The sequence below is a fragment of the Aphelocoma coerulescens genome (genome assembly GCF_041296385.1).
Source record: "Aphelocoma coerulescens isolate FSJ_1873_10779 chromosome Z unlocalized genomic scaffold, UR_Acoe_1.0 ChrZ, whole genome shotgun sequence".
Lineage (NCBI taxonomy): Eukaryota > Metazoa > Chordata > Aves > Passeriformes > Corvidae > Aphelocoma > Aphelocoma coerulescens.
In genome coordinates this window covers 1,618,149-1,641,264 of record NW_027184085.1, presented here as the reverse complement: position 1 = coordinate 1,641,264, position 23,116 = coordinate 1,618,149, and the positions used below count along the sequence as shown (strand labels likewise).

The 23,116-nt window shown below is 44.4% G+C and overlaps 1 protein-coding gene across 1 annotated transcript; it reads right to left on the bottom strand.

Annotated features, from left to right (window-relative positions):
- Positions 1 to 5,259: 5,259 nt before the first annotated feature.
- Positions 5,260 to 22,687, bottom strand: ACAA2 (acetyl-CoA acyltransferase 2). Its single transcript, XM_069001531.1, has 10 exons — positions 22,595 to 22,687; positions 18,612 to 18,778; positions 16,940 to 17,068; positions 15,091 to 15,207; positions 13,595 to 13,742; positions 11,158 to 11,333; positions 10,094 to 10,223; positions 7,804 to 7,874; positions 7,111 to 7,265; positions 5,260 to 5,902 (listed from the first exon to the last, which is right to left on the bottom strand). The coding sequence occupies exons 1-10, from the start codon at positions 22,671 to 22,673 to the stop codon at positions 5,818 to 5,820; spliced, it is 1,257 nt and encodes a 418-aa protein (XP_068857632.1). The 5' UTR covers positions 22,674 to 22,687; the 3' UTR covers positions 5,260 to 5,817.
- Between the last annotated feature and the right edge of the window lie 429 nt (positions 22,688 to 23,116).

Genomic DNA, 23,116 nt, shown 5'->3' with positions numbered 1-23,116 from the left:
AACAACTAGTGTTCCAGTAAATACAACTTCTCAATGCTCTGCCATCTCTTAAGTTCTCCCTCCCTCGTTTAAATTACGTTGTCTTTTGCTTCACACTCTAGATTTTGCAAATCCCTTTTCAAGACCTGAAAAAAATCTCTATTTATAAATAACCACAGAAGAGGGGAAAAACATTGTAGTGTAAAATACTCTTAAAACGAAAACAAAAAGTCCAATGGTTATATCACGTGTATCTTGTACTAGAGCTAAATGTTTACAAAGAGGGATTTTTTTTTCCTCCCTGGCAACAGCTATATAAATAATAAATACACTGCTAGAGAAAATATGTGAAGTAGAAGACATGCACTCAAGACTGAAGAAACATTTGGATGTAGCGCAGTGAGGAACCTGCAGAACAATCTAACACCATAAAAATTCTGAGCTTCCAGCTTGCTGTCAGTGCTCAAATCTCTCAAAGTAAAACTTCGGTGAGTTTTCCTCTGAGATGTGATCAGATGGTGCTTACAAGCTCCAATAACTGATTAGTTAATAACAAGAATGAAAAACATCTCACAGGTTAACAGAGGTTATCAGGCAGCAACACAGAAATGAGGACACAAAGCCTTTCCCCTCCTCCTGCTTCCTGCAACCCCACAGTTCAGGTTTTGGCTCAGAGATGCTTAGATTCTTACTTTGTTCTTTTTTTGTTGTTGTTATTCTAAGCACCCTGGTGCTAATGCGGAGGACCTGGTGTGATGTCTGTGTTTGGGAATAGTAAGGAATTTGGTGTGCCTGGCTCTTGGTGTCCAGGCTGGGCATCACAACCTCTCCAGACTGACAGGTTCACTGCCAGAGCTTGCTGCCTTCAGCTTCTGTGCAACAGCTCCATGTCTCACTGATTTTCACAGAGATTAAAGCTCTGCTTTCACAATCACCAATGCCACATTTGGGCAATTCCTGATCTCACAGAAAACACATCTAGCCCAGGTAGGGTGTGAACACACAGCCCTGCTTCTGCTGAATCAGAGCAAGAGTGTGACCACCAGAGGGAAAACAATAGCTGCTCTGGCTTAATACCTGCCAGGAGGAGTCTGTCATGCTGACAACTTCAAATAGCTGTGGATTAGCAGCCTGAGATTACACCTGATCTGTCCTGAAAATCCTATGGCTCCAGCATTTTGACTAAGCATCACTAACTCTACAGCTGGACTTGTTCTCAAAAAGCACCCTGAAATAAGTCCAAAAACGTCACCTTTTGATCTTAACTGACTTCCATGGGAAATACTTATCCAGTATAAAACTAAAACCAACAACCACATGTGTAATTCAAGCTTAACTCATGCTCCAACCCACCTGTTGAATTCAGTTTTTCATGCAAATGTACCAAAGTCAGCAAAGACATGATCAGCACTAGGTTCCTTGTAGCTGTTTCCAGAAGAGGGGAAGTTCATCCCCATTACTAAACCCTTAGCTCTGAGCTTTCTGAAGGATTAATTTCCCCTCTGATCCCCCTCAGCATCCTCCTGCAGCATCCCAGTCGGACAGCACAGACTTTGGCAGGTGGAGAGGCCAGACAGAGCCCTGCCCAGCTTAACAGCATCACACCAGATGGAAAACGTCTGGACTTACAGACAGAGGAAGAGCTTAATAGAAATACTCTCACGATGAGGTGAGACTTCCCTGAAAATGTGCACTTTAGGAGCTTCAAGATGTAATTTTTTTATACATAGAATGCTACACAAAATCCATCCCATCTTCAGTACTGGAGCTGCACTAGCAGTGTAATGGAACTGCTTATATCTAACCCAGAAAGGAATGTGACAGGTAAGTCTATCTCTGTCAAGCCTCTGTACCATCTCCCTCTCTCTCACATACAGTTGTTTAGGATTAAGGTTTAACAGCTTTCTTTCTGGACCAAGGAACCACAGAATCTGTTCTCTTCACCTCCTGCCAGACGTAGCACTCCAGTCATCATCCCCTCAAACTGCAGCTGGGACCCCACTCTGTAAAACACCAAATGCTTTCCAATGCGCGTGGAGTCCGGCAGCACCAAAAACTCCGGGGTGCAGAGCAGCACACACGTGCTGGTGTCGTGGCAGCTGCCTGTTCAAAAGCCATGAAAGGAGAAATGGGGCCCGAATTTTCAAGTGTTTCAGCTTCAAGGTTTAATCCACCAAGCGCTTAGGAGGAAGGCCGTGCTACTGCAAGCAGTACAGAGGCTGGGTCAGCTGCAGGGTGTTTAAAACGCTCCACCCAGTGGTAGAAAGCTACACCTGCCTGTAGGAGTAAATCCTGCATCGTTTTACACGGCCAATAAACCCCACACATGCTTTCTTTCCCCACACGTTTCAAAAAAAAAGAAAGAAATCAACATTTTTATCATACTGCATAATAGAGACTATTCACATAAAGAATACAACTGAGCCTAAAAAGGTAAAAAAAAAAAAAATTCACATAGTACATTCAAAGTGTGTGATTATCCCTCTAAAATCTAACACATTTCTTACCTCCTTAGTTCTTATGTCTTTCCAGGACACTTAAATTCTCCTAATCCCAACTGCTCTCAGCAGAGATGCCTTAATTTCCCAGAGGCAGAAACACAGTTCTACCATTGTTAAATACAGGAAATCAGAGAACATAGCTGGGAATTAGTACAAGGATCAGGTATTACTGTTGTTATTCTGTAATAAATGATAGCTTTTGACTGAGCAAAGACCAGCTAGTCCAAAGCCTAAAGGCTCAGCAACCCTATGTATTCTGGAAGATTGGCTCAGGAGTCAAATATCAATGCTCGTGCTTATCTTTAATAATAATTCTGTAAGAAAAAGCCAGTATTTTGAATCCCTGCCCCTAGCAGTGGGGTCAGAAGTAGATGTTCTTTAATGTCCCTTCCAACCAAAACTGTTCTGTGATTCTGTGGTTCTATATTCCGAAGCACAGCAAACTCTGTTTGTGCAGGGCCTAGCACAGGGCCTGGTTTTGCCCTTCTGGGAATGCCATGCTCTCAGCTTAGAAGTGAAATCAGGAACTAGAGAAGAGGAATGCAGAGTGACTGTCAATGGTCGCAACCACTCAACAGTTTAATTGGCACAAAGTAGGGTTAGATGGGATATTGGGAAGGAATTCCTGGCTGTGAGGGTGGGGAGGCCCTGGCACAGGGTGCCCAGAGCAGCTGTGGCTGCCCCTGGATCCCTGGAAGTGTCCAAGGCCACGTTGGAACAATCTTGTCTAGTGGAAGGTGTCCCTGCCCACGGCAGGGGGTGGGACAGTCTCCAAGGCCCCTTCTAACCCAAACCATTCCATGATTCCATGAACACATCGTCTGAGCTGGCTGACCTCAGCTGGGTGTTGTGGAAGAAGCTACAGGCATTAGAACTGCACTACCTGAAGTCCCAGTAACTTAATGGGAAAGGACTTTTCCCTGCTTCCCTTAGCGTGACAAAGCCCCTCATCAGAGGCCCTTACAGGAAATGAACAGGATGAAAACAGAACAATATGGGAATAAGCAGTTGGCTCACACTGCAAAGAAAGGTTACTGGCAGGAGGATGTACAATCATCTGTGCTGATAACATGCTTGTCAAAGTATCTGGAAGTTGTAGCTTATACATAAAAAGTTCTCTGGAAAATGAGGTGGACATCACAATGGATTTTGCAGAAAATACACAATTATTAAGGATGGCCAAATACAGCTCTCATGGCTAGAATTACATACGAATCTCAAAAATTTGAGTGATAAAAAGGGGAAATGAAACATTATGTGCAAAATAAAGTGCATGAAGGGGATTTACTGTAGACACACAGTGATGAGCTCAGAAAGAACTGTTATTACATGGGGATGAGATCCTGGAAAAACTTCATCTGGTTCTCTGAAAATGGAATTCAATGATCATCCACAGTCAAGAACTGCCCACAGATTCCTTCATGAGGGCAAGAGGAGGGGTTGTACCCATCCATGATCTCTGTGACCAGTGACCGGACCTGAGGGAATGATGTGAAGTTCTGTAAGGGCAGGTTTGGGTTGGATATCAGGGAAAGGTTCTTCCCCCAGAGGGTGCTGGGCACTGCCCAGGCTCCCCAGGGAATGGGCACGGCCCCGAGGCTGCCAGAGTTCCCATTTGGACACTGCTGACAGGGATGCACAGGGTGGGACTGTTAGGGTGTGTGTGCAGGACCAGGAGCTGGACTCCGTGATCCTTGTGGGTCCCTTTCAGCTATTATTCCACGCTTCTATGATTCTAAGAAGGAAGAGAGAATTAGTTATTGGTTATTACAGAAGGCACTACTGGTTATTAAAGAATAAAAATCCTCCTGCAAAGGATGTGGTAAAATCAATGTGGCAACCGTATTTTGAGCAGTGGAATCCCAGTAATCCTAATTTACTAAGATAAGAGTAGAAAACCAGATCCTGTATTAGATGAACATCTGTTTTGCTGCCCTACAGCAGGTGGGTTGGTTGGAGGTTTTTTTAATCCATATAAACAGTGCAAAATATCTCTACAGTTGTTAGAGACACTGCACCCATGAAAACCCCTGGGAAGGTGATCACCATACTTCAGTTGTTATCCACCAGCTGTAGCAACACTTGCCTTGACCTGAATTTCCTGCTAGGCTAGGCAGACAGGTTTGAGTAACTGCCTGGCTTTCACAATCATCTCATGCCAGCAGAGTGGCAAGAAGCTGTCGTAGATAAGGAATATTTTGACAGTGGACAGAGGATGAGAAAGAGTAAAGGCTGAAGTCTCTGCTCCTGTTCCAGTGCTATGGAGAGGTGTGTGCTGTGCCTCACAGGGCTCTCTCCAGCGAGTACCTGATGCAGACACGCACATCAGAGCAAGCTGCAAGCTGTTCACGGCAGCCTAAACGACTCCGGTGAGCACAAAGCCCTCATCTCACCCCAATGTCATGTTGGTTCTGTCAAATGATTCAGAACTCAAACTCCACTGCCTCTGAGAGACCAAGTAGCTTCCTCAGAGCTGTGCCTCCCAAACTGGCCAAGAACAGCCCCACACCAACAGACCCAAGAAATATGGGTGATGCTATCAGAGGAGGTTAAGGGATGAGATGCTGAATGCATGCAGTTACCATGTGGCAACACAGCCAGATGCAGCCACACCCCTTCTTGGAGGGCTGGCAGATTTGCTAGAAACTACCTAATGAACACCAGTTACTCCTCAACCAGGAAAAACACTCTCTCCAAAATCCAACACTGGTTTCCCAAAAGTAACAATTCTCACAGTGATTTACTTTTACAATAAACTAACAAACAGAACACCAAGCCCTTTTGCTTTTTGTGCTATATTTATTATTCTTTTGGGAGGCACAATATAAGTTTCAGCTTCTGTTCATTTTCTTCTCCCTTGCAGAACAGCAGGGTACAGGTTAATAGCCATCAATCTACAATCAGTATATACTTCATAAAGTCTGTGATTACATTTTCACATTTCCTGATAATAAAAGAGGCACATGTGCCAGACAGTGTCAGTAGCTGAAATAAGTTTAAGCAATACTTGCTTAAAAAGCTGCACTGGCTGCTATTTTAAGGCAGGTTTGGTGAAAGTTTGACAGGCAATTTCCTCAGGAAATGAAAATAATTTTGCCTACAGAAATACATTGATTGAAAAGAGGCTTTTACAAAATACTTAATCAGTGTGAAATTAGATTGATGCTGCACTTCCTTTGGTTAGAAAGACATCAATGAATCTTTTTTGTTCAGAATTCTGACTTCTCAGCTGTTCCTTTACCTTGCAGGAAAGGCACGCAGCGATGCTCTGCTGTCAGAGGAGGCAGGTTTCTCAGGGAATGAGTAGTTCAGGCCAGGCTGCAGTGCCCAGGAGCCATCAGGCTGTGTTCTCGATGACCACAGCAATGCCTTGCCCACCGCCGATGCACGCTGACCCAACCGCATACTTCCCACCACGGCGCCTGCTCAGGAACAGCAACAGGGAAGACTGGTTACCTGCATGAAACCACAGCAGTTCTTGTCCAGACTTTATGGAAGGAAAACAGCTATCAGCTGGGTGTTACTGAAGATGATGTTTCCAAATGTGTATGTTGTTCTTTTTCTGGCAAAATACCGTGAAGTCTCAACTGATGATGAAATATTTCTGAACAATGACTTTAGAGCTCATCTGCTTCTACCCCCTGCCACAGGCAGGAACCTCTTCCACTAGACCCCACCTGAACTCTTCTAAAGTAGTTTTTAAACTACCTGAACACTGCTGTGGTAGTTTTTAAAAACTAAGTTTCCTACAGCCACACTGCAAGAAACTGTTTCTGGAAGGGGCAAATCACCTATGAGGCTTCATGGCTGAGCACTAAGACATGGTTGCAAGTACAAGCAGAGACACAGTGATCTCTACCCTGAGGGGGGAAAAAAACCAGGAAAATTCAGACTTAAATGATGCTAAGCATATTAAACAAGCCAAAAGAGCCACAATTTCTGAAAATGGACTAAAGGAGAGAGAAGATTATGACAAATTCATTTAAGTATCCTTTTCCAGTAGCTTAAGGGGACTGGAGAGGGACTTGGGACAAGGGCCTGGAGGGACAACACAAGGGGGAATGGCCTCCCACTTCCAGAGGGAAGGCATAGATAGGATGTTTGGAAGGAATTCTTGGCTGTGAGGGAGACCCTGGGAAGGCCCTGGCACAGGGTACCCAGAGAAGTTCTGACTGCCTCATCCCTGGCAGTGTCCACAGCCAGGCTGGATGGGGTTTGGAGCAACCTGGGATAGTGGAAGGTGTCCCTGCATATGGCAGGGGTGGAACAAGATGGTCTTTAGAGGTCCCTTCCAACCCAGACCACTCTAGGACTCTATGATTCTATGAAATGCACCATGTTAAGAAGAGAACAGACTTTGCTCAAAGGCCATTTCAAAAAAAAGGAAACCTTTTGTTGGCTTGAGTCAGATCTAGATGAACTAAAGAATGCTGTAATGACAAGAGGATGGAGTGTGAGGCAAGTGCAGGACCTGCACTGCAGCACAAAGGGGGTAAATTCATACAGAAAGTGGCACACTGCAGCAAGGAGAGTTTTAAGCTGGTTGACTGGAAGAGTTTAGTCACATGGTATCCATGCTCAAAGTGTCTGCAATGCACCCACCCTGAGCAGCTCCTGTCTGTGTGCGTACCTCAACTCGTGCACCAGGTGAGCTGTGATCCGTGACCCCGAGGCCCCCAGAGGGTGGCCGATGGCAATGGCACCTCCATTGACGTTGGTCTTCTCAGGGTCAAGGCCCAACACTTTTTCCACAGCCAGATACTGAGGTGCAAATGCCTCGTTTACCTAAAGCACCAGACAAAAGACAGAACTTTTACATCAGCTTTCAGCAGTATGTGTGCAAACAAGATGAAATGAGGTGAACTGCTCCTCCAGGTCCTTTTCAGAAAAATATTAAGCACTGTGTTTATAAAAGCATGCTCAGCCAACACACAACTGTCAATCCAACCCAACTAAATTAAAATACTAAGCAAGTACGAGGTGTATTTTATAAAAAAATGGTACAGTATGTTCTGAGGCAGCGTGCCCATGAAGAGCCTGCTGCCCTGACAGAAAAAGACCCTGCTCACAAGTATGACTAATTGAAAACATGAGCAGTCCAGCCAACGGAGTAAAACGTCATGTCACATGTGGATATTTCTGTTCCGTGGAATGCGATCACACCATTTCCAGTTTCCACATGCCTGAGATTTCTGCGCAGCAGAAACTGGAGAGACAGAGGTCAGGCAGGCTCCTGACAGGCAGGAACACCTACAGGTACGAGTGGAATCGTTCTGCTGAAAGGATCAGGGGTAAAACCACCGCTGCTGTAAAAACTTCTCACCTCTACCAAATCCATATCCTTCAGGGTCAGTCCTGCTTTCTTCAAAACCTCTGTGATTGCAGGTACAGGGCCTGTTTGGAAATCGTATGGACAATTAATTAAATAAAAAAAAAATACATGAAATCTTAGAAACTTGTTTTACATAGGATAAATTCAGAAAGCCTCATGAGATCCCCTCCCATGAGCCTCTGTGCAGCCAACAAATTCTGGATATGCCACTCACCTGCTTTATCAGGTGGTAAGAGAACTCCTAAATCTCAAAACTACTTGGTCCCCTTGTCAACATCCCTCCAGGGAAAGCTAAGAGCATCACTACAGCTGCACACAGAGCTTTCAAGTCAAGAGAAGTGACAGTCTCCAGGGAAATAAAACAACTTCACAGTGGTTTTGAGGCATTCTCCCTCCCAGTACTCTTGGTTCCACTTATTCTTTCCTCACAATTTGCAGCCTCTAGGTAAACAAAAATTTAAAAACAGGCTGCTCTAGAGTTTGCTGGTCATGTGCTTAGTTATGGGTATTGCTGTTTTGGTGTTCTTAAAATACTGAAAAATCTTCTAGTAAACAGCCTAACATTTAATTAATTTATTCCAAACAGTCAGACCCAGGTCTTGGACAACTGAAGAAAGTAAGATTTTGGGGTTTAGACTATTAAGAGTTTGGCAACAAAACTGTCCTCTGGAAGAAAGCTGCCTTCTATAACCAAATATAATCTACTAAGGGAAATTAATCCAAACACAGCTACCTAAGGAAATACACACTCAAAGAGTTTTGAAAGGGTTCAATAGGTATGTGCTTGTAGGAGAAAAATACTGAGATGTTAGGTGGTGGCTGATCATTCAATTCTAGAACACGAACAATCCTAAATGCTATCACACCGCCAAAAAATGGTGTTGAAAACAACAGAGCTCAAAGAATAAAAACACAAAAATAAGTAAATTACCAAAGAGACAGGAAAATTAAAAGAAGAAAGGGCCCAGTTCAGAGCTCAGTGGAGTATCAGGGAGCCCCAAGGAGCTTAACACTAGACTCTAACTGCATCTCATTAGGGAAGGATTTTAGTATGCCTGTTACGAATGAGAGTACTGGGAGGGTCTCATGTGGACAATACAAAGACCCCTAATGACAGCCAAGTAAACATTTTCCCTTTTCTCTCTTCTTTTAAATAATGAATTCTCTCACTGAACACTGTGAGACAGGACTCCCAATCAGTATGTGAGAGGACAGTGGCTCAGACTGAGCTCCTGTTTGTCAGATCTGCTGCTGTCACATCAATGAATCTCATCTGGTTTCTTTGAGCTGCTGGGGACAAGCTGTGGTGTGAAGGAGTTGGGATACTAAGTATTCCTCCATATGATTTATGAAGTTTTTAAACAAACTAGGAGAGTCGCCTGACCTAGAGAGAATGGGCTGGTTTAGGAAACACAATGCCAGCACCAAGACTAGCGAAAGAAACCCTCCCTCCACGTTTGCTTTGAAGGCTGTGTTCATCAGACAGTCTGACCAGGAAAACAAATCTGACAATGCCTCATTTGCATTTCTACTGACACACAGAACCAGCCAACAACAGATCCTCTGAACAGAACGACAGAGTGGAAAAGCAATGCTGGGATACAATGCTGTCTGCAAACTAAAGCAAAGGGAAAAATCCTTGGGTGTTGGGATTGGCTTTGAGGGATTGTTTGCACTAAGAGATACTTGATGAGGAAACAGAAAATACAGGACTAAAGCAACCAAGAAAGGATTTGGTTTACCAAGTAATACCTAACAGGTGCATATCCTGGGATCCAAGATGCTTGAGCCACTGAGTAACTGCTGAAAGGTGTTCACATAGCCACTACTCTATCAGCAAGAGGTGAGGAAGGCAACTCACAGTTGCTCACATAAATGCCTCATAAAATGCCTCACATTTTATCATGGGATTTAGAGCTTACAGGAAACTAAAGTGAATTTTAGGAGAAAATGGTTTAAAAGAAAAGTCTGAGTGTTTGTTTTCTTGACTAAGAGAGAGTAAAGAAAGGGAAGAAAGAAGAGGCTGGGGGACTATGCTCAGTGCCATTACTATGGGTCAGACACTGCACACACACTTCCAGCCAAACTGAGGAGCAGATCTGTCCCTCTGCACAACAGGGATGGACTGACACAGTGGGATGGACAGCAGGACACAAAAACACCTTCAGAGCCACCAGCCTGAGCACACTGCAGCACCCTTTTCTTTCCTTTAGAATGCCCATGACAAGAACATTTTCATGCTGCCTGATGCTGTAAAATTATGTGCTTCATTGCAACTTACCAATGCCCATGATGGAAGGGTCACAGCCAGCTGAGTGATAAGCTACTACTCTTGCCAGAGGAGTAAGACTGTGCTTTTTAAGTGCTGATTCACTGGCAATGATGACTGCACCAGCTCCATCACACACACCCTGGCAGTAAGAGAGAGAAGCATTCTTAGTGAGAAAATACAAAGAAACAAAAAAATCCTTACACTCTTTAAACTCCCAAAAAAGGGCTTGAGTCTAAGATACTGTAATTAACATTTAACAATGTTTATTCAAAACAACAAAAGACAATCTTTCGCTATTCTGAGGATGCGGAAAGAAAGTTAAGTATAGATAGAAGTTTAATGAATTCCAATGTGTTAGAAAAGAAAAATAAGTCTTCCCTGCACTGGAAATATGATTCTGCACACTTACAAGAACACTATTACTAATGGATAATGTATGTGCTATTAATTATAACAGATACTTTACAGACACCCACACTTACTGTGGCTATGAACTATTTTAGGCATGAATTCAGACTTTATGATCACAGCACTCCATCTGGCCCAAAGAACTTTAACCAATTAATTAAGATAATGACTGTAAGAGGAACAGTCCATAATGACATGCTGCTAAGCACTGAATTCTACTCTGAATAAGAGCAGAATGTGGTTTGGGAGAGAGGAGACAGCAGCTGTGGCACAAAGATGAGCAGCAGCAGTATGGCCACTGACAAAATGTAGGTTTAAAGCAAATGTTCAGTAACCACTGTCCCCCAAAAGAAAGGAGAGTGGCCACACAGCCACTACAGCCACCAACTGCACAACTCAAGGCTGATGAAGAAGTGCCAATGCCTCACTGCAAGGTCAGTGGCAATCCACAGAATCAAGTTTTAGGACTTAGGAGCTCACTGAAGGATCCCCTGGCATCCCAGGGTTTGAAGAGTCAGCCAGAGGCACTCAGCTGACGAATGAGAAGTCATTTTCGTCAGGAGACACCACTGACAGCCAACTCGGTGAGAGATAAAAACAGTGTCAATAACTCTGGAGAACCACAGAGGGGACACCTGCGCAACCCAAGGGTCTGATGTACTCACCGAAGCATTCCCAGCCGTGACTGTTCCATCCTTTTTAAAGACACAAGGGAGTTTTGCCAGTTGTTCCATAGTAGTCTGGGGTTTTGGGTGCTCGTCCTTTTCCATGCTTTCTTTACCCTTTTTTGTCTTCACTTCAATTGGTGCCATCTCAGCTTTAAAGTAGCCAGCATCATTAGCTGCAACCACAAAAAGGAAAATAAAAGGACTCAATAAAAACATCAAGATGAGTGCTCATCTTGACCAACAATCATATTTTCATGTGCACACAACTTCTGCTGTATGTTAACCAAAAGTCCAGGGACAGCAACACTTATGCTTTATGTTTTTTAAATAAATTGGTTTGGGTTTTATTGCTGGGGTTTTCTTGGTTTTTTTGATTTTTCAATAAATTGGGCAAAAACCATACAAGTACACTCTCACACTTCTCCAAAGAAAGTCTCAAATATTGAAATTTTATTTCAGGTTTAAACAGCTGAACCCTTTTCGGTTTGGGATTTTTGGCTTTTTCTATAAACCACTAGGTTTATTTTTAGTACGTATTCCCTTTTATTGCTGCTTTATTTTACAGCTCTGTCATTTCTCAGATGGTCAAGACGTAAATCTCACTCAGAGAGGAAAGTGGAAAAAACCTCTTGAGCCACATTGTTTCTGTTGACAAGATACTGTATATTCATCAAAATCCTATTCAAGGTGCTCAAGCCAGATCTCGGAATGGGATTCAGCTGCCTAAACAACATGAGACAATTCAAGACATTGCAGGTATCTAAGACGCCCAAAAAAGCATCTGGCCATATCACCTAATATAACATTAGAGATTCAAAACTAAGACACTGAAATTGTCCGGTCTGATGTTGTTTAGCTACCTCTGGGCTTCTCAATAAATTCCTCAAAACCTTTTTCTTTCCTGATTACACACAGGGCTCTCTCTTTACTGTGGGATAAGACGATCTGGTCCTAAAGGCAGAAATAAAAACAGCAAGGTAAAATCCTAGAAAACAAGAAAGTTTCTAGCGAAGGCTCCAGGAATGGCAGGAGCTAGGTAACAAGAGGAGCAAGCAGGAAAGGCAATAAACGATGAAAAAAGGTTACAAAAAGCACTTCTACACCCATTGGAAAAAAACCCAAAATTTTCGTGCAGGAGTGCATCTGTTAAAATGCCCCACATTAGAATCTAAAACCATGCTTATATCTTTCCTTCTTATGTTCACCTCTGGCTTGCCACATATGTTGAGTCCCACGATGGCCACTGCACATTCTACTGGTTTTTGGTCTAAACTTTACAGTAACTGAAACACAGAAACCCAGGATGGTTTGGGTTGGAAGGGACATTAAATACCATCTTCTTCCAACCCCCCCTGCCATGAGCAGGGACACCTTCCACTATCCCAGGTTCCCCCAAGCTCCATCCAACCTGGCCTTGGACACTGCCAGGGATCCAGGGGCAGCCACAGCTGCTCTGGGCACCCTGTGCCAGGGCCTCCCCACCCTCACAGACAGCAATTCCTTCCCAATATCCCATCCAGCCCTGCCCTCTGGCACTGGGAAGCCATTCCCTGTGTCCTGTCCCTCCATGCCTTGTCCCCAGTCCCTCTGCAGCTCTCCTGGAGCCCCTTTAGGCCCTACCAGGGGCTCTGAGCTCTCCCTGGAGCCTTCTCTTGTGCAGCTGAGCACCCCCAGCTGTCCCAGGCTGGCTGCAGAGCAGAGGGGCTCCAGCCCTGGAGCATCTGGGTGGCCTCCTCTGGACTGGCTGCAGCAGCTCCAGGTCCTTCTTATGATGGAGGCCCCAGAGCTGAACACCTCTGAATTAAGGCTTTGGGCATGTAAACCACCCAGAGAACAGTTGAAAACACAGCTCCTAAACAAACATTCCCTCTTCAGATCCCATGTGCTCCAGCTGTTCAAGCGTTCAAGAACAACATTCAAATTGCAAAAGAAAGAAAAAGGATTTAGATTAATTACCGCACACAAGAAGCATGTGGTCACTGTGAAAGACTGTTCTGCCATGCAGTGGAAAGAAAGGAGGGCAGTCAGGCATGCCTGGGACAATGCTGCATCCCACCAACGGGGCACCAACAAATGACATTCACCAACATGAATCCTGCTCAGGCAGGAGGTGACCCGTGACTGACCAATGGCGTTTGCTGCCTCACGCTATGGAATGTCCCTGAGGAAGGCACAGGAAAGCAGTGCAAAGGGGCTCCTACTTAACCTGCTGAGGGGTACAACACCTGACTCAGTATACTTTCGAAGTCAAACCCCCTAAGAGTGGGTTATTTCTACCATGGGGCCAACGAAATCACGAATTACAGTATGCGTACAGAAGGACAAATTACACCAAGAGCCAGAGAAAACCTGAGAACACTTTGAATCAATGCTAAGAACTGACTAGACTTGAAACTGGTGTCACATAAACACTTCCACTCCTCAATTTACCCACCAGCTTTGCACCTCTGCTGCGTTTTGAGCGCGTATCGGTCACAGTCCTCTCGGGAGATGCTGTATTTTGTAGCCAGGTTTTCAGCTGTCACTGCCATAGGTATTTTAACATGTGTATCTGTTAGGGCTTCCCACAACGTGTCCTCCAACTGCGTGGAACATCAGAAGAAGAAAATTAGAAAGCACAGCAATACTGTATCTATTACTGACAGCTTCTAACTGTTCAGCAGCTTCCTGGAAACTAAAGGCTCTTTGTAAAATTAATTCAGGTTACCCACAGATAATTTATTGATTTATTAGAATGAACACCCTGAAAAACAGTGTGCAGGTTCTTGTGTGCTATTCTAGTTAATCTCCATTCTGCTCTAGTGTGATTCTTTCCACTCACACGTGGTCCCAAGAGCCTTGGGAAAAGCCCTAAAAAAAGATTTTTAGTATTTCAGCATATTTCACTTCTTTATGAATTACTTATTAGAGCCCTGTGAGCAAACACACCTGTCTGGTTGCCAAGAAGGACATGGGAGGCACTGTGAGAAGGCACAGCAGCCTACTGATTCTTTAGCTCTTTCTCTACTGTCAGAGAGCCAAAGGTTTCTGTGGGTATAATATCTCAGGGAAGAAAATACCCAACTCTTCCTTTGCTCAACCTGATAAAGGCAAGCCTGGTCAGTTCAGAGGGGTTTTGTTATCTCTGTCAGCAGCAAAGTTCTGCAAGATAAACCGTTCATTTACCTGTCACGGTGTAATTCAGTTATCTTTATGGTAAGAACCCAGTAGCACCTACTTGGTGTATCAAGTACAACAACAGCTTTGTGAAGGTGTTGTCTGTAGGACCTGAGGCTTAGGCACGGTGCCACACAAGAACAGAACCAAGCACACATCATATTCACCATCTTCACAATGGAAATACAGCATGGGAAAAAAACCCAAAGGGCTCAAACACTGAAATATCCTAATTTTGCATTTTGTTGTCAGTTATGACCCACTGAGTAAATGGTGGCACATTATCAATTTATCCTGCTGCACATTTCCCACAGTATTCACTTAGAATTTATCTTCAGAAGAAAATGTAAAAATAACTTACCTGTCAATGGATTTAACTTCATGTTTCCACCTTTGAAATTGAGAGATGCTCACAGCTTGGACGTATATGTGTTCTTTACCAGCCTGACTATCTAATGCCAGCCTTGCCTTAACTGTGTGTGCCTGTACTTCACAGACATTTTGTACCTAGTACTTGCATGGGATGTACCAAGTGAACTAAATTTTGTGTTTAAGAGTTTATTGGTATGTTTAACACAGAACAGGAACTCAAATACGGTTTTGGAAAAGCTGGAAAACTGGCATGCTTAACAAAATTGCCTGTACCTATTGTTTTGATACTGTCTGAACATTAGATAAATGCTTTAAATTCCAATCGTTTTATTTGCAAGGATTTAGTGCTACAGTCCTGATACTAAACACTGCTTTGCTCAGAGAACAAAAAAAGTACCAGACCTTGAGTTCTGCTCCTAATCTGGTTCCAAACCGAACCTTTCGAACCGCGTAAGGAGCCTGGCTCATGCTTTCAGCTCCGCCACACAGAACAACTTCTGAGTCATTCAGGCAAATTTCCTGTTAACACAGAAAAACAAAACACATCCAGGATTTAGCTTGTTGTTTGAGTAAGAAAATAAGAACTGTTTTAAAAAAAGAGGTTGTCACCCAAAGCAGCGAACTCAGAATGAATCCAAACTCAGTCATGTGTGTGTATTTATGAAGGGTTTGCCCTTCCGTTAAGGTTAGGGTCTGTCTCCTTCGTGCCTTGTCCCTTTTTCTTCCTTTCAGCAAAGAATGATTGTATCCATGAGGGAAGAAGAGAATATGGGTGTGCACACATGACAGAGCAGAGGAACAAAGACATTAGGCATCTGCATGATTGTGTGGTTTGGTTCACAAATGGTTGAGCTTGGTAGTTTTGAGTTCCCACTCTTCTCAAAAGGAATACTAATTAAACTTTAAAGCCTGAAGTAAGACCTTATGATTCGAAGAAAATGGGACATAATTTAAGAGACAAACGTTAGGTAGCTGGCAAAATAAGTACCCAAAACACATTAATTAATCAATGGCAAAGCACACAAAAACTAAAAGCCCCAATTCTTAAATGCACTATCAGAGAGTTCAAAATTAGTGCTTCCTTAAAACAATTCACCGAGTTGGACTGTTGAGGTCATTTACAAATGAATGAAAGAAAATTAAATTACCCCAGAGCAGCTGTGGCTGCTCTCGGATCCCTGGCAGTGTCCAAGGCCAGGCTGGATGGGGCTTGGAGCACCCTGGGACAGTGGAAGGTGTCCCTGCCCATGCTAGCAGTGTGGGAATGGATGAGCTTTAAGGTTCCTTCCAACCCAAGCAGCTCCATGATTCTGTGATCTTTGATTGAGATTTCTAGCTAACAACTCATGTGTAGCAATATGTGCTGAGATGCTTCCTATAGTTACTAAAAACTCCGTGAATATTTAGATTTTCATGCAGCGCTGGCTGCATGGATGAAATGCCATCTTTGAACAGGACCTCACCACCAGACTTTCAGTAAAAGTCGTCACATTCTCCAGCAGGTTTTTTCAGTGTGGACAAGTGTGTGTACGGCCTTTGCAAAAAGCACTAGGAAAAACAGCCAGGTGGATATTATTGCAAAATGTAACCTTAGCTCTACATTTTGGACATTTTTTCTTCTAGAGGGTCAGACCTAAAATAACTATTCAGCCAAGCAAAACCAAAAAAATCCCACAAAACAATCTGCTTGTTCAAGTATTCATAAAAGCAATGTATGAGCAAATGAAATACAAATTCCTGTACTCCTACTCAATGGTTTGGCCAACTGCTCAAAGAGAAGTTGATTCTCTTCTATTTTAAAAGAAGTGACACTATAAATTACCAAACCCATGAGAGGTTTGGATCTTTGAACAAAAGCACACTTAAAAAGCACAGGTTGCTGCTTACACAGCTAGCCAGGTGAGAACATAAACAATGATCAAGAGATGAAAGACTTCTCAAGTCCAGTAATTACAGTCCAAACAAACAGGATTGTGGGATGCAACTACTGCACAGCTGATCTGTATTTCACCAGCTAGCATTTGCTGCATTCCTCATATTAAACTAGAAAAATCGCTAGAATACTTGGATTTTAAAAACCAGCCACACAACGGGGCACTGTGGTGGCTGAACTCCTGCAAAAAAACGTGCTGTACAATAGAAATTTCTACCAAAAATCCATGTCAAGACTCATCCCAAACACAAAGGACATGCTTCTACAAGTTAACAGCCTGATAAAAGCTACAGCTAACACAGAAATACAGCTTTGTACCTGGCAGCCATTGGCAATGGACTGGAAGCCAGAGCCACAGAGTCTGTTGACGGTGAGGGCTGGGACGGACACGGGAACTCCCACACGCAAACCAACGTGTCTTGCAATGTAGATCGCATCTGAGGAGCTCTGCAGGAAGAACAGGCAAGAGGTTTTGTAACACTCTCATTGATTTGGAAAGCAAAAAAGTCGTGATGAAAAGTCAGAACGGTGTCATTGCATCCCTGACAGAAGACAAGTGTATGTTCAGCAGAAATCCCCCCACTCACAAGAAGCACTTTGATTCAGCTCAAGAAGACACAGGATCTGAAAGTGTCACTGTCTTAATGTGCATTTTAAAGAACGTGTAAAGTCAGCAACTTAATGTTCTCCCTTATTTTCCACACAGCAGGCTGACACAAGGGCCGGCGAGCTGCAATTATTTTAAGGTAAATTAATATTGCTCAGACTAATAGGGGAAGGCCTTCCAAAACCAGAGAGAACACTTACGCTCTTGGGGAACATGCCCCAAACTAAAATGTATAATAAAGACAAAGTTCTGTGCACAGTGCTACAATACTAATGCAAGTTCAGAAAAAAAATTAAAATTAATCAAGCCACTTCTGCTGAAGAAGGCGAGTTTGAAATAGTCATACATTCATAATTAATTAAACTTAATCAAACAGTATCAGTAAACCAGAATTTACAAAAAATAATCTACTGGTATGGGGAAATAGGATGCAAAGGAATAGAAATGAACTTTCAAAATTAAAAGAAACTTTATCAGGAGATTGCTATTTTTTATATGAAAGCACTAAAAGAGAGTTGAATGCAGCAATTCTCTCCTAGGCCACAGAGAGCTCTTACAAAATTAAAAAGCTGAATAAAAGAAGATGAGATGGTAGCTGTAGGAGACAGAATAACTTTAAGCTACTCTTTTGGCTGAAAATCCAGAGAAGGAATACTGCCTGTTTCTTCACTTATTGTCTTAGTTACTTGTTTCTTCCACATCCCTGAAACACACAGGGCAAAATAAAAGTCCCCACCCTTAATAATAATAATGGTGAAATCACAACACAAAGGAAAAAAAGAAAGTCAGAAATGTTCTTTGCTGTCTTGCCCAGAACAAAGATCCTCATCTATATGTGTGGGTAGCTGCAGTTTTACAACGCATGCAACCTCCTCACAAGCTCTTTGGAAAAGACATGATTGTCCAAATGTCTCTGCCAATCAAGGCATGTATCCTTCCAGCTCAAAGGAAACTCATATTGGCTCAAAAAAAATTCTATAGAACACACAAGAGAAATGAACTCAAATCACAGGGTTGATAAGGAAAGGGATTTATACAACCCAGTGAAAAACCACTGATCACTGAGTCACACAGCTCAAGCCATTAAAACAGGGGAAATGTACCTGGGATTACCAACTAACTAGTTAATTGATATCTACTTTTAGGAGGTCAGCTCGTCCTTGTTTAAATACCTCTGGCACTAAAAAAAGCAAGCTAAGCCTAAGTGCCACAAATCACGCAGGACACATCTCTCAAACACAAACAGGAAACACTACACTGCAAATTGCTACTCACCCCTTTCACTTCCACCTCTTTGGCTGCCAGCCAGAGGCAGCTATCTATAGGGCCACCCCGAGGGTGCCTGAAATAGCCCCCGAGCAGCAGATTTTCCAGGCTACCAACCTGCATGACGTTACCCACGACAACGCTGTCGATGATCTCGGGAGGGACCTTGCCCGCGGCCAGCGCAGCTCGAGCAGCATGTTCCGTCAGGTCGGTGGCCGAGAAATCCTTCAGCAATCCCCCGTAAGTCCCAAAGGGAGTGCGCTTGGCTGCAACGATGAACACACCTGCAACGGGGGCAGAGATGACCCACAGTGAACACACCTGCAAAAGGCGCAGAAATTATCCACAGGCGCACCACCTCGCACACAGGGGAGCCCCCGGTCAGCCTCCAGTGGGTGACATCCTAAATTCACACAGAACTTCGTAAGTGTAAGCAACGTGAACACAGGAAGTTCAAGCTCAATGATGTAATGGTGCTTTAGACTGGGAAGGCATGAGGAATTAATGGTCAGAAAGAAAAGCTGGGAAGATTACAGAAATACCTTCTTCCCACAGGGAGGTCTGACAAAAAAGTAAGGTTGGATACAAATGTGGACTTGGAGGAGGCTGCCATATACATCAAACATTAGTGCTAGTGCACTAAAAGCATGCCAGTAACATCTAGGAAATCCTCTAGTAGACACTTATGAAAAAATGAGATGAGGAACAGTGAGTGCTTTTAGCAAAGAGGCCATTCCCTCATGCTAAAAAAAATCAGCATGTTTTTGGCTAATATTCTGAAACAGTCTTCACAAAGGAAAAAAAAACCCAAAAACCAAACAATAAAGCAAAATAAATCCCCATTTTTGATACGCATTTCAACTTTGGTTCCTTTAGCTTGAGAGAAAAAACACTCCCTAATCAAAAAATTCATGCTCCTGACAGAAATATATATGCCACCTAAACTGCTTTGGCATGAATCTTCCAGTTTCTGAGAAGAAAATCCAGTTTTCACTAGGCAGGAGACCATGTGCAACCACATGTGTACAAATGCACGGGCCAGGAGCAGTCCACACAAATTCCAGCTCGGAATGAACCAAAGCAAACATTTCCTGGCTGCCTGTCACAGTGGCTCTCTGCCCCCACGTGCGGAAAAACAAGTGGGAGGCAGGCTGTGAACTTTCCCCCAGTTGAACAGTACTGCTCACAACTCCCGTTTCCACAGCTCCCATCAAACACCCAGCTATTTTAGGTAACACTGCAGGGACATTTACAGATGTAAAAATGCAGGCAAATGAAAATGCCTGCTCGTGAAGCTGCTCATGAACACTGATTTCAGGTCATCTGACTCGTATTACTTGGCTCCCTTTTGTCAGAGAGAGGGTGCTCCTCCATCTCGCATGTATTTGAATCCCAGGCTGCATGACTGCTGGAAAAGGACATTCCAAGCTGGTCAAGGTCAAGGTTCCCCACTGACAAGGACCTGAGCACAGGGTAGGGATCTAAAACGTGCAGGGAGGATGCTCAGAGTCATATCACAGAATGGTCTGGGTAGGAAGGGACCTTAAGGATCATCCAGTTCCACCTCTGCCAGGGGCAGGGACACCTTCCACTCTCTCAGGCTGCTCCAAGCCCTGTCCAACCTGACCTGGGACACTGCCAGGGATGGGGCAGCCACAGCTGCTCTGGGAACCCTGTGCCAGGGCCTCACCTCACGGCAAAGAATTTCTTCCCAATACCCAATCTAAATCTTCCCTCCTCAGCATATCTTTCCTGCAGCAAAACAGGCCTTGACATTCACATTCCTCACCCCTCTTCATGTCCACTGATTCCCTGCCTCCTGCAGATCATGCCAACCCTAACTGATTACAAAGCTTTGATGCAGACCAGCCTGGGGACCTGACCAAGCTACAAGAACTCCTTCTCCTCCCTTTTGGCCAGGTTGCCAGTTATCTACATTATTTGTTCAGTCACATCCACCGTGGCATTGCCTCATGAACAGTACAGGGGCGAGGATGGAACTTTGCCCTTAAACATTCCTTTCACAACAACATCCCTCTCTCTCTTTCATGGAGACTGCTCACTGCTGCCCACTTCCCAACAGCACCACGGGGCCAATAAACCAGGGCAGGTCACACAACAGAGGCAGCTGAACACTAACCCAGACTCAGCAGAAAATGAAGGGCTCGTTTTCACTTGGATCAGTTCTGGGCCCGAGTTCACCTTCTGGCTGCTCAACAAAACAGTAACTCAAGACAGAGAGAAGGCTGGACTAACCAGTAAGAGGAGAAGATGAAGAAGCAGCAGCACAATCTGTGTTATGCTGAATTAAACTGAACACAGACACTCCCTAAAGGTACCTAACTCCAGAGCCTGCCAAATTTTGCTTGACTGGAGAGGTACCTACAAATGCTACTCCCTCCACGGAATTTCAGGAGGGGCGACAAGGGTGGCTGAAGTCCTGAGCAAAAAAGGACTCTTTGTCCTTTGACAACTCTTCCTAAATTTCCATTAATTAGTTCTGTCCTACATTACCACAGCAAGATTCCAGAGTCTCTGCAATTTTCCAAGGTGATAAACATTGGATGAGAGCAGAACAATACCAAACACATAGAGATCTGAAAACTGTTGGGGCAAGAAAGCAAAGGTCACTCTGAATCCTTACCAAACACTATACTTGAGAAATCTTATAAACTGGTTTTGTTAACCACTTGCTGCCAAACAGGAACTGAAACACTATTTAATCCTCCAACATATCTCCAATGCACTTGGTATGAAAATAGTTCTTCATCAGATCCTGTTTTGAAACCCTAGAAAACAATCAGTAACATAAAAAAAGGAAATTTAGAAGCAAGAACAGTATATGAAAGTATTGTGGATTGAGATGAGAGAAAATTCTGCAGTAGGCACAGAAAACTAAGAAGAAACAAGTATGGGCAAGGTGCTCTCTTTCCTACCCAGCTCAGCAGAACCATCAGAATTAATACAATGCTGACTACACAGGCTTTAGCACTGCACCCTCACACCATGACTGACATGTATGTTATTATTTAGGTGCAGTCTGTCAACTAGCAAAGTGCTGTCAAACAGATAAAAAGCCCTATTGCAATAAATTTCAATTTTGTTTTCATACAAGAGCAGGTCTTAAAGGGTGTGTTTACCTCATTTTTAAGAGTCACAGAATTTAAACCATGTAGAGAATTTAAACCATGTAGAGAATTTAAACCATGTAGAGCATAGTTCTTTGCACCAAACACTTCCAGGACCTGTTGTGACTTAAAGAGCTTATCCTGCACTGTCAGTGCTAACACAGGCAGGGCCTGGATGTGACAACAGAAACTGCCAGTCACCAACATTTCAGGTGTCACTTACAGTCACTGCACGTAAACAGAGAATCACAGAATTACAGAATCTTCTGGCTTGGAAAAGACCTCTAAGACCAGTGAGTCCAACCATTCCCCCAGCACTGCCAAGGCCACCACTGCCCCATGTCCCCAGGTGCCACATCCACGCGGCTTTTAAACCCCTCCAGGGATGGGGACTCCAACACTGCCCCGGGCAGCTGCGCCAGGGCTGGACAGCCCTTTCCATGAAGAAACTGCTCCTCACACACAATTCAAATTCCCAGTTACATGACAGACACGCACCCCTTGCCATGCATTTGTTTGCAGCACAACTGACTCGAGCACTGCAGGGAGCCAACACTGAATTCCTGCATAAAGCAGTGCTGAAAGCAGAGGCTGTGACTGACACTCTCCGACCCCCTCCTCACCTTCTGCACCCCCTCCCCACCCTCTGAACCCCATTCTTACCCTCTGACCACATTCCCACTCTCTGAACCCCATTCCCACCCTCTGACCCCACGCAACCAGGTGTTTTTTGGAAGTTCCTCATTACTTCCAGCTGTCTGGCCGTGCTGGACCGTGGGGAGGGATAATGGGAATTCCCCCCCGGGAAGGACGGGAACGGCTCTCGGGGGCTCTACTTTCTAATTCTTGAGGGCCCCACGAGCTGCTCCGCGCTAGGGCCCCCTACAGCGCCCGAACCGTGACCGCCCGCCCTCAGGGTCCCCCCGGAGCCCCTCAGGGAGCCAGGGATCCGCGGTGGGACGGGAACCTCACCCCTCAGCAGCGCCATGGCCGCCCCGCGCCCGCTCCGCGCCCCGGCCGAGTGCCGCGCCCTCCCGCCTGCCCCGCACATTCGCCACGCCGGGGGCGGAGGGGACGGCCCGGCACGGCCGGGAGGCACTTTGCTTAAAGTTACTATTCTACGAGTAATTTTTAGGGATTTTTAAAATTTATTTTAAATGTGGGGGAGGGGGTTGGGGTTTTGTTTTTTTGGAATTTTTTTTTGTGGTGTTGGTTTGTTTTTGTTTTGTTTTGTTTTGTTTTAATTTTGCTTCTGCTAGGTTCGATTTTTCCGTGCGGTTTTGGCGAATCGGCGGCAGGGGAAGCGGGGGCCGGGCGGCGATCTCTGAGGGAAGAGGCCGTCCCGCCGCCCGCCTCACAGGTAATTACAGCGTGCGACAGTTAATTACAGATAATCGTGGAATTGTTTCCGCTGGAAAGGACCTCCGAGATCATCGAGTCCAGCCTGTCACCCGATCCCCACCTTGTCAGCAGCCCAGAGCACAGAGTGTCATG